General features: G+C 41.5%; 1 protein-coding gene across 1 annotated transcript in view; it reads left to right on the forward strand.

Annotated features, from left to right (window-relative positions):
- Nucleotides 1-5,785: 5,785 nt before the first annotated feature.
- The window catches only part of rbpj (recombination signal binding protein for immunoglobulin kappa J region), a 51,459-nt gene continuing 45,084 nt past the window's right edge, over nt 5,786-12,160 (forward strand). The window contains exon 1 of the mRNA XM_023345585.1: nt 5,786-5,956. Within this exon, the coding sequence (XP_023201353.1) occupies nt 5,937-5,956 (20 nt within the window). The 5' untranslated portion in view covers nt 5,786-5,936. The remainder of the gene's footprint in view (nt 5,957-12,160) is intronic.

Genomic DNA, 12,160 nt, shown 5'->3' on the forward strand with positions numbered 1-12,160 from the left:
TCTCCCTTTTTCGGCAAAACAACTAAAGCTCGATCGGGTTGGTTTGTTGGAGACCACCTTTGAAAATCAATTTTCTCAATCAGGTTTAGGTCTGGACATTGACCGGGCCATCCCAACACAAGAATATTTGGATCAGCCCATTCTGTCGAAGTTCCTCTTAACGTCTAGGGTTGTTGTTGTCGTTTCATCTGAGCTGTGGGTCTCTGAAGCTCCTCCAGAATCACCGTGAACCTCTCAGTTGCTTCTCTTTTCATGGCCTTTTAGTTTACGTAGGCAGGCAGGTCTTTGCTGGATTGCATATATTCCGCACAGAGGTTTGACTATACCACTGGACTACATGGAAGTAAAAAGGTGACTTCTGTAGGTGGCTGGATGTTGTTAATTTCATTTAGGTGTGTCAGAGTAAAAGGGGCTGAAGACCAAACTTTGAAATCACTTTTAGTTTTGGGCCACTTTGTGTTGGTTTGTCATAAAATCACATAAGAGCACATAGGTTTTGTCATCGCTGCCAAAAGGTGAAAGGTTCAAGGCCTCTGAGTGTTTTTCCAAGGCAACTGTCTCAGACAAACTGCCGATCATCGAGGCTTTCGCGGGAGCCTCGAGTCAGGGATTCTGTTTCTAAATGCAGACGCTTCAGATGCATAGCGGGACGAGGCTGTCATGTTCGTGCCGCATCAAACAGCGTGCATGAGCAGATCTCACTTCACATGCAGTCTGGCAGCTTGAACTCGTCGTGAACCGCTGAAGTCCAGGAAAGAGGAAGCATCTCTTTCCTCGTGCCTCCTGTTCGTCTTTCTTTCAAAAGAGCGCGCTTGCAAAATAGGCGGCAGCGGCGTCTCCCCCAACAGTCTGCAAACTTATCACCCTGTCATATTTTTTTTTCTTTTCTTTTTTTGTTTTTGGGATGTCTTTTAAAGGTAATTGGAATGACAGTCATGTGATCAGAGCGGGAGGCTTTGAAAAGCAAAGCCATGTCCCTCTCAAGACTCCTCTTTGTTTGTCAAACCGGTCTGCTCTCGTCCACCCCTTCGTATTCTCTGGAGGCCGGGGAAGCAAGACCGGTGGCAGGACGGACAGACAGTCTAGTAACTTGACTTCTTTTTTACACTTAAAATGCCCCTCAAGGCGACGAGGCTTTTAAAAAGAACTTGGGCTTGAAAGGAGAAGTTTTCTGTCAATACGTGGACGCCGTGCCAAACTTTGACTTCCCGTCGCCGTCTGGGGGGGACAGGGCCTATCTTTCACATCAACATTTGTCAGCTCGTCTGTTGCTCTCGCCAGGCTTACACTTGACCTACTGTCTCCAAACGCCACTGCTTGTCCACTGCCTGTGTATCTGGGGGCTTGGACACGGCCTCTGCTCGTTTCGGGACCTTTCACCCTCCCTCTGGACGTATCGAGTGACTTTGACTCAGAAGAGCTGCTAACAGTGGAAACTCAAACCTGCACTTGCTGTAATTGGTTTGCTCTCGCCTTTGTTTAAAATTTGCACCAGTCGTCAACCCTACCGATAGAACCAATGTTCCCAATAAAGCTTAGTGAGATTAAACTGGATGTGTGGAGTGCCATTGTTTAACCAAACTGGCTGAAATCTATTCAAAGACAACCCAGATGGGGTGATGTACCAGTCAGTGAAAGGCGCTTCCACAAGGGGAAGAGGATTTTTCTTTCTTTTGTCTCAATCTTTCCTCCATTCTGAGCCGCGAGCTTAAGCAGTCAAGTGAGTGGATTTATAGACCTGAGGCTTATGGTTTAGAGATGATTGCTTGCGTTGGCTCTGCCTCTGTGAAAATAAACGGTTTTTACTTCTAACGAGAGAGTCAGATTAAGATGATAAAAGAAAAGAAAAATTAAAAGCAAGGCACTGAGAATGAGGAAGGAGGAGGGGGTGGAAAAAGCTTTACAAATAAATCATGCGGGTGACTTCTAATCGGGTCATGTTCTACAATTACCAAAAAAAAAAAAAAAATGAAGGTCAGAGTTTGCATTTTGCACTTTTAAAATGACCAGCGCGTCTTCTCCAAAAGTAAAAACAGGACCAGCTTCTTCTGCTTTTGTATTTTGCTACCCAGTTTCACCGAAAAGCAGTTGCACTTGTGTTGCCGCTCCTTTTTTTCTTTTTTTTTCCCCCCCTTTTTAAAAAAAAAAAAATACCGTGTTTCAGCTGTAAAACATTTGGGGAAACTTTATGCCTCCCTGTTCGGCTCTAAGTGTATCTGGAGGCTCTCCGCCGACTATAAAAAAGAGGTGGAAAGGAAAAGTGGTTGAGGGCAGGATGAGGTCCTCGTCTCTGCGTCTTCGCCGCCCCGGGCTGCTTTCCAGGCACGCTCTCTGCAGCTCCTTTCTGTCCCTTTTTTTTTCTCTCTTTTTTTTTTGGTGTTCCTCCCCTCCTGGCAGGACAGAATTGCGCTGTAAAAATGAGTTATGCATCTGAAAAGCCTAAAAATGTGCTGATTTATACTGCGTAAACCTACTAACGATGTGATTCCACCCTGCCACTGTGGCACTTTCATTGTTTTGTTTTGCTCCTGATTTATATTTTTGCTCTTCACACCAAAGTGCAATTAGAAAGAAGACGTGTTTCAAGGCAATATATGCACTCTCACAAACACACACAGGAATGGGAGTTGATGCCGATGACCAGAAGTACCAGAGTCCATAATCTGTTAAATACATTATTAAAATTATAAATGTAAATGTTTTTTTGTTATTCATAAATTCCATATTTTATTGTCGCCTTCAAGCCTGAGCAAACCAAGCTTCTCCTGTTTTACGTCAATTAATTCTCTACATTTCTGAATGATAAGACATTTTTAAGTGGATTTTGTTTATTAACTTTCTTCAGATTCAGAGGTTATATAATTACCATAATTTTATTTATTTTTTTATTTGGAAGAACTGTCTTTTAAACTCCATTACTTGGGCCAACAACTTGGGTGCCTTTCCAAAAGCTTCTCACAACACGTCTCTAGGTAGGAACATCTCAGACAGCATGTCCCGGAGTCTTGGCCTTTGTCCTGGAAACGCCGCATTATACAAACTGTCAGCATTGGAAATCATGAATCAGGCCAAAAAATGCTGAGCGTCTTTCATGTCTCGCTTGACTCAAAGCAGAAAATGTTTAACTGTTTCCTGCTTCTCCTCTTATCAAGCCACTGATTTTAAAAAAAGAAGAAGAAAAGAGTAAAGAAAAAAGGCACTGAGATCATACAACAGCTTAACAAGCGCTTTGCTCATCATTGTCTGAGGATTTGTAGCCAGATCTTAGCACACACTTTATACGACACATAACTCAATCTGTCCTGTTTTAGGTCAGTTAGGATGACCAAACTTTTTCTATTGGCTAAATCCCCAAAATAGTGAGATAATTTCTTCTCACTATGGTTTGCTGGAATTTTTGCCCATTCCTCGTGGACGGAGGTTTGTGTAGAACTGAGTCAGAACTGTAAGCCGTCTTGTTCGCCCAGAAAGGTTCTGTGACACCAGGGTTTTGAGGTGGTCACCCCAAAACAGTGACTTTGTTGTCTTTAAGCCTCCTTGTGACCACTTTGGTGCTTGTCCAGTTGGAAGACTGATTTGCACTGATGATGTAACTTCCTGGGTGATGCATTTCTTGAAATGCATTAATATTTTCCACATATTTCCTCACTGCGCCATGTTTTTTGTAAAGTGCACCAATTCCTCCTGCAACCATGATGCCGCTTTTAGCAGGAAAATTATAGTCGGCTCCGTGACTTGTAGCACGTTAAAACGGTTATGCTCTGTTACATAAAATAAATAACTTTTGCTCCAGCGCACAGAGTTTCCATTGATTCTCTAACACCACGTATTTAAACAAAAGTGTGCTTACGTTTTTTTCTTTTCTTTTTCATCTGAGCCAATAAGCAGGTCACACACTCTACAACTAACAAACAAACACCCTGTCCTTCCATCAGTGTGGTCCCACGGGCTTTTATTTCGTCTTTGAAGTCTGAAAATCTCCAACCAGAAGTCACTTGTTAGGTGAACAAAGATGGCAAACAAATTTAAATGAAGGCCATGGACCTACATGAAGGTTTACGACTCGCCGGCCCCTCCCAGATAAACAAGAATGGCCTGACCTGTTTGTTGTGGGGATGATTTAACGCTCTTACTTTTGGGAATGTAGGCAGACACACACAGAGGAAGGCTTAAAACATCTATGCCACATTTCCAAGCATGATTATTCTAAATAATAGGCTCCTTGTACTTTTAGCTGAGGTTTGGTGTGGAGGGTGGTCATGGGACTCCCCAATGTGATGGCAATGCACTAATCTGCCTTGTATGGCCCCCTTCACATGTGTTCACACCATTGTTTCCACAGTCTAAACAGGGAGCGCAATGTTACCCAGGGGAATTGTAAATGGGCTGGGTAGAAATCCCTCCATTAATTTCCAGTCTTATTTAGAGTCAACAGTCTAACTCTGGTTTTCATATTAGTTTACATCGCCCTCTTCGTTTCTGGCGCAACACAAAATATAGGAAGAAACATGTACACCTATCAAAAAAAAACACAAAGGAGGAAAGAGCTGGAAATTCATGGAATATTTGCATCTTACACAAAAACGGGCTCTATCTGACTGCTAATGCAAACGGTCACTGTTGTGAAAGAGTCTCAGCTCAGCTTTTTCAAAGCGAGAGAAGTGCTGCGGAGACTAGAGTTCACTGCAAAGGTTGCCTCAGGTTGCAGCTATAGAACAGTAGAGTACACTGTAAAGAAATTAAATGTTTCTCTTTAGTGAAAACAGATGACTTAAAAAAGAAAAATCAAAAAATTGCCCTAAAACAACAACAAAAAAAACATTAATAATAATAATAATAATAAATGTGCAACTGTAATTCCCTTTTCTGTCTTTTCAGGGTGTCTTTTTCAGAGGATTTTAGCTTTTTCATTAATTTCTGCCCCATTGTTCTACCTGACCAGGAGTGCTCGTTTTGTGGCTTGTACTTAAAAATTGCCAAACATGCGGAAGACAAAAGACCCAAGAGAGAAGGGGGTGGCGGATGGAGGGAACTCTGCGTCAGTTGGGCATTTCCTCTACTTTATTTCTATACTTTACAGATTCAGAGTAAGGTGACTGAACAATGGAAGTGAATGGATGAATTAATCTCTGCATGAGTACTCAATTGCCAAGGTTGGCAGAACCAGATCTCAGAACTCAAGTATATTTTTACCTTTCACTTTTTTGTGAAGAAAAACATTCTTGTATACTATTACTTTCGTAATCAGCTGCAATAATTATTACATTGCTGTTTCAAATATATTAAGCATAGCCTTACTTTCGATTTTAAGAGTAAATGTCATTACAAGGTTATTATATCGTGAGAATTCCTAGTTCAGTGTGTGAAATAATATCCCATTGGCTTTAGCAACATGATAATATGTCATGAGAAGACACGATCCATATCAGAGCATGTGCGTGTGTAAGGCCTGGGAGAGGTTTTCTCCCTCAAACCGATTGGTGCTGTAATTTATTACCCGGTACACACGTGGGAATAGTATTACAGCGCCACAAGATAAACAACTACTCCACTTCAAGGCATATCTCGCGAGACGGAAAGCTCCCTCAGTGCTCTCCTATTGTGAGAGTTTTCCAAATCTCGCGTTACCTCTGAAGTTTCCCACGCCTGTTGTTGTGGCGTCTCTGCCCTTTTCGCTCTCTCTCTCTCTCTCTCTCTCTCTCTCTCTCTCTCTCTCTCTCTCTCTCTCTCTCCAGTGTGTTGCTGTTATCCGCCGCTCCCCTCCTCCTCCTCCCCCTCCCCCTTTTTTTCTCAGTCTTCCTCACCCACCCCTTTTTCTCTCCGTCTCCGTCATCCCTACACCTCCAGTCTGCTTCTGTTGTCTCGGCGGATTGTTGGGCTGTCGGCGAGAGAAGGGATATCGCGAGTATTGGAGTTTTGGTGAGAGTTTGTGGAAGATGGCGCCTGTTGTGACAGGGTGAGTCTGAAGAATCGGGGCTGGCGGTGGGGAACCGAGTTGAGCAGAAAACAACTTGCAGGGATGAAATGGCTCAGTTTTATGTGCATGCCGTGCTGCTTGTGTTCTGTGAAGTGCTTTTCTGATGAGTTGGTTGTTTAGAAAGTCTGCATGTGTCCGAGTGAGGGTGTTTTCCCCCCTCTTTGAGCAGTTGCGGGTACTTGCCTGAGCTGACTGTTGTTGCCGCGGTGTTTGGTGAGCTAGCCCCCCGCTTAGCGTCACTTCACCCCCGGTGGTCTTTTCTGCCAGACAACGGACTGCTGTTAGCAGGCTTGCTAGCCCGTGGGGCTAGGCACAGCCAGAAAAAAGCGTGTGTTTTTTTTTTTTTTTTTTTTAGAAAAATTCAACACCAACACCCCACCTCCTTTCTGTCACAGTTTAACGGGGAAGCACATTTTTCAGCACTTGTGTTTGTTTTCGAAACGTGCTCAGCAGCTAGCCGGGCAGCACGGTTACGAATTGGCTAGCTGTCCGATAACGGACGCTTACTGAAACACGTTGCTGCTTTGTGGTCTGTGTGTCCTCTTAGTGGTGTTTTAGACCAATTTTTGTTTATTTTTTCCCACAGTGATATAAAGTGAGTCTTGCATAGTCTGGTAGCTGTGTATATTTTAGTGTGAATCTACAACACACATTGAATAATGCTTATTTTAAATCAGTTCTCTTTTAGTTTCAATTGAAAGTAGCGTCTAACTGCCATCTAAGTGTAAAGAAAACTATGCCTTGGTATTTGTGCGCCTGCATATTCAAAGCAGATATAAGTTGAGGACAAATATGGCCAATAATCGAAGTTTTAATCGGTGGATACTGGTGTAATGTCTACATTTATGCAACAGCTTTCTGTGAGACTCGAGGTTGTTTTTCCTGCTGCCTATGTGTTGTAGACTGTGTTTACATAAAATACACAGATTCAGCAAAAGCTTGCTTAGGCCCATATCAGCATTTTTATTATTTTTTTTACATTCTTGCGATATTTCTTAAATAGTTAGAATTTTAAGCATACAGCATAATCTGAAAGATCACTGGAAAAAAATTTATACCAAAAACATTAATGTTGGGACGAAATGTAGACAGTTGCGGATTTCAAAGCTGAAATTCTGACAGTGTATTTGGCTTGCTTTGTTGTTGAAATAAAACATTATAGTTATGTCCTGAAGATAACCTATAAACTATTTCCAATTTTTTTAAATTGAATTTGAACCCTGCACTGGCAATTTGAGCATATTATGACGTACCAAACAGATGACTTTAGGCACTGCTATTAGGAAACATTTATTACAGACTAACAATAAATAAATTCTGTGAACGGTCCAATCTTTAACAAAAAGCTTCTGGTAGATCTCTAACAGGATTGAAAAATGGTAATGAAAGGAAATTCACTGTGCGTGTACATAATCACTGGGGACTTTTGAAACATTAACCTGTGGTTGCAAATAAAAAGCTATTTTTGAGGGACGGCGAGGAGCATAAATATACCTGAGCGATTGAAGCAGCTTTGCTGTTAGGAATATATCAATAATAACAACATTTACAGTGATACTATAGAAATGGCTGGTGTTACTGAAACCTGCCTTATTGAGAAGGTACCAAAAAACAATGTGTTCATTTGGAGAACATTTTACGATTCTTAAACTTCTTACTTTCTCCCCACTTTTTTAAAGGCAAACTATAAAATTTTGGAAGTATGATTCATAGATAAAATGTAAATTTTTTTTGAGAAATTCCCAAGTTCATTCGAAATATATAAATCCTAACAAAGATTTTCAAGCTTTTGTGAGGTTAAGTTCCTATAAATCTTTCCATTAATTAATTTATTTAAAAACACATACGTTCCTCATGTATTTCACAGAGTAAAGAAACGGATCAATTGTAAAATAAGTGACTTGTTCACATGACTCTTTTGCCACAGAAAAGATTCGGTCTTCATATGTTGGCTTGGTTTGCAAAATCAAGTCTTTCTCAAACATGTCTTAACTGTTGGTGCTTTGTTTGACTCTCTTTCAGTTTATTGAAGATTTCTCTGGGAAGAGTTGTTATTACTGGGTAAACCGTGCTGTTTAAAGCACAAGATTCATCACAGTGGTAGTGCATTTGCGTGAACAAAGTACAGGTTACAGCTCTTCCATAATAGCCAAGATGTTACCAGCCAGTGTGAGGGTTCAGTCCTTGCATTTTCTTCCATAGGCATAGAAAAGTAAACCCCACATTGGCTTTGTTGACCCAATGACACCTCAACATGTCCACAATGTTGCTAAGGGCAAGTTTACCTCGGAAACAGATACAAGTTTACCTTGAAACTGGGATTTCTGACTAACAAAAACACTAAAGTTTACATCAAAACTATTTGGACAAAATGCCTCTACATAAAATAATGTTTGTATTTTAGTAAAATAAAATAAGTGAGAGGAATAAGTATGAAATGTGCTTAAACTTACTTACAACTGGTTTCTTTGCTGTATCCGTCCATTAGTGGGATATGAGTTGTATTTTTTTAAGCAGGGGAAGTACTACAGTCAAAGGAAAATACAGTTTTAATCTAGTGTTTACCGAGAACAGTGACCTTGTGCAGCATAAAAAAACAAGAATTGGACACAAAATGTTTATATTTTTTATGTTAAATGACATTCACATATTGACAAGTCCCCCTTTCTCCACATTGGAGAAATCATAGGCATCTCATAATGGTTTCATCAGTATTTACCCAATACTCCTGATAAAGTAAATGGTTTTAATTAGAGCTCCGGCTGCCAGTGACTTATTTTGTAATCATCAGGCTTGTGATATCAACGGTATGGGCAATATAAACTTTAGGCCATATTGAAAAGAGCCAGTTGACTCAATTTGGCAAAAATGGCCCCCCAAAATTGTACTTCCCCCTCGCATTAGTCATATAGCTTCCAATTTTTTGGCTCTGTTGAGGCACTAATCCCCACAGACAGCTCGGTGGGTGACAGACATTTGCAGGGCTGCTTAGAGGTGTGTGTGTGTGTGTGTGTGCAGATGGATAGGAAGGGGGTAGTTTGCTGTGCATGTTCATTTGGGGCTTTCCAGCAGAGCTGAACTGATTTTGGTTGGTGCGTTTTAGAGGGAGGAGGGGGCAGGCAAGAGGGCAGGAGGGTCAGGTCTGGGTGGCTGGCCACCTGTCCAGATGATATCAGCAGATTCATGTGTGTTTGACTGCGTTTTCCTGTGAGTAAAGTCGGAAGGGAGTGAGGGGGGTGAGGGGCGCTTGGGGTCAGCATGGAAGAACAAAATGTTGCGGTTGCCTGTTGGGCTGAGAGGGGTGTAACAGAAAATTAAAACGCCATAAGGATCCTCGTAAAGTCACCATCGGCCTCGCTCACAGCAACGGTTGGAAACACCAGACTAGGCCTAATCTGTTATTGGTCTGATGTGGGGGGCGGGGGCTCCAGCAGTACTGAGTTGTTAACGGGATTACAAGTTCTTGTATATGTTGCAAATGAATATTTGGTTTTATGTGTGTATATTTTTCTTTAAGTGGCGCTCTATTAAATTAGAGCCGACACTGTTAGCCAGTATTTTTATGTGTACTATATTTCCTTGACATTGTTTCCTACTGAAGCAGACTTCAGTTTTAAGGAAGTGTTTGGGTTTGCCAACTCGATTTGTCACGTTGATGTGGTAAACGTTAAGCGTAAATGGTGACGATGTTCAGATCCGATATATCTGCTCGCAGTCCTGAAAAGACATTTTCTGTGCGTGGTGTCCTACTATATTGACATAATATTTTTGACAATCTTACAGATTGGACATGTGTTCCTCCACATTTTCACAGTATAATCACAATATAGTCCGATACTTATTGTATTGGACTATATTGTACGATAGCGTTTGTCTCTGTGATGTTATGCATTCCTCATTTGGAAGAGCTGTCCAGAGAGCAGCTGGAATGCTGCTCACTAAATGCTGCTCACATTTAGTGAGCTGCTAAATGCTGCTCACTAAATGCAGCATTTAGTGAGCATTTACTAATGCTCACGATACTTATTGTCCGATACAATAAGTATCGGACAATATAGTCCGATACTTATTGTATTGGACTATATTGTACGATAGCGTTTGTCTCTGTGATGCTATGCATTCCTCATTTGGAAGAGCTGTCCAGAGAGCAGCTGGAATGCTGCTCTCTAAATGTTATGATGTTCAAAGCAAAGTGTTAAATTAATGAAGCAGGAGAACAGCTTTTTAATGCAGTGTATGTTTGCACGCAATTGGCTGGAATTGCATTGGAAGAGCTGAATTATCAACAAGTACTATCAAAATGTATAGCAAACATGCTAGCAGTAGTCTACTTCTTTCGCAGACTGTTCATTTAGCTACACTTTAAAGCTATGGAGTTAGCACATAAATCATATTGATTGTTATTGAAGGATTGAGGTGGGAAATGCCTGTCTTTTAAATGACATCACAATTAGAAAAGTCCAATGATTTCCGTAAATTACAACAGGAAAGTGTGTGAGTATTTAAAAAAAGTCATGTGGCTAAATGAGCATGTTGGCAATATATGACTCAGTGTGTGCAGGATTAAAGAGACTGCTTAGAATCAGATCTCTCTGGGTTTAAAAAGGCAGCCTTTCATTAAATAACATATTTCCAGCTATGAAGGAGATAAAAACGTAGCAGGAAATCAAAAAGCTGCACCTGACTTTAATTTGCTGAAGCGTTTTCAATGACATTTTGATAAATTACGTTTTGAAGATCATAATTTGAGATAAATTGCAGGATTTTTTAAAGACCAATGTAAACATGTAAAAAAATATATTTTGGTGACAATTCCATGGTTTATACATTTCAAGAAAGTGTTTAAAACTATTTTTTTTTTTACATAATTGTGCAGTCAGAAGGGTAATTTCTTGGCTCAAAATAGCAATTTTTTTTGTTACAACATGCAGAAAAATATATCTGTTGCTGCAGCATAGAACAGGATCTTTCTCGTCTCTGAGTACCGTATTAGTGTGAGCAAATTATGTTTGTACACGCTGTCTAAACTCGCTGGATTCCCGTCCCCTGTGTGCACAACAAGCAAAAGACGAAAATGAAAATAAACAGCATCGACTTTGTATTTTCCTTTCCGCACGTTGCTTCCTAGCGCAACTGATTGTGCAGTAGAAAGAGCGGCGCTGTTCACCTGAGATGATAAAAGCATGAATCACTTATTTCAACACTGCTCCGCCTTCACTGTGCCCCTCGGGGATGGGATTCCATTTAGCTCAACCCAGCCCCCCCACACACACACGCACGCACACACACACACACACACACACACACTTTCCTCCTGCCGCAAAAAAAAAAAGAAGTCTTTTTTCGACCAGAAGCCAAGAATTTGCTCTGGTGTAACGACAGTAACTCAGCGTGTCTTTGCGACACAAACTCGTGTTCTTGTAATTTTTTATTTTTTTTTTACCACTAGTGTGGTTTAGGGGGCCTCTGGGGTTGTTTTGATCTGATCCAGTGAGTGAGTGGCTACACGTTAAAGCAGTTGTGTGTGTGTGTGTGTGTGCACGTGCATGCATTCCCCGGGGTCATCTCCTCTTCCCCGCGTCCTTTTTATAAAAGGAAAGATTCAGAGAGAGCAGCAGATGTCGAAGCGCTGACCTTTATGGTAGCAAAGGCTCAGAGGAGAGTTAAAACACATGCCCACCCAGTCGACCCCCACAACTCCCCGCCAGCTCGTGTGAACACACACAGTCGGCTACTTCACCTGCGGCACTGGAGGGACAGGTAAACATCTGATCTGTGCGTCACCTGAGCATCCTGCAACTCGCTCTAAACTCTGTGAAAATCTTCAAAGTGTGTGTGGCATGTGGGGTTGGGAGCCAGTGCAAAAATCACAAGTCAAAACCACAGGCAAAGCAAATTTGCCATGACAACATTGGGGAGGGGGATTTAATTTAGTTCATACAGTGGGCCATTGTTTTAGGAGTTCATACATATCTGTTACTTCACATGACTGAAATCCCCCCCACCCCTCTACCCTCCCACCTCCTTGAGGCTCGTAGTTTCGTTCAGGTTTCAGATTCGACTTGTTTGGTCAAGTGAGGAAGGGCCTGTTAAAGCACCACACACCCAAGTTGAGTCAGTGTCTTTTATTTTCTGGTTTCCCTGCTACAGCTGTTTGTCTCAGGAGTAACAGCCATCCGAGCT

Source organism: Xiphophorus maculatus, chromosome 14 (genome assembly GCF_002775205.1).
Source record: "Xiphophorus maculatus strain JP 163 A chromosome 14, X_maculatus-5.0-male, whole genome shotgun sequence".
In the NCBI taxonomy this organism is placed as follows: Eukaryota; Metazoa; Chordata; class Actinopteri; order Cyprinodontiformes; family Poeciliidae; genus Xiphophorus; species Xiphophorus maculatus.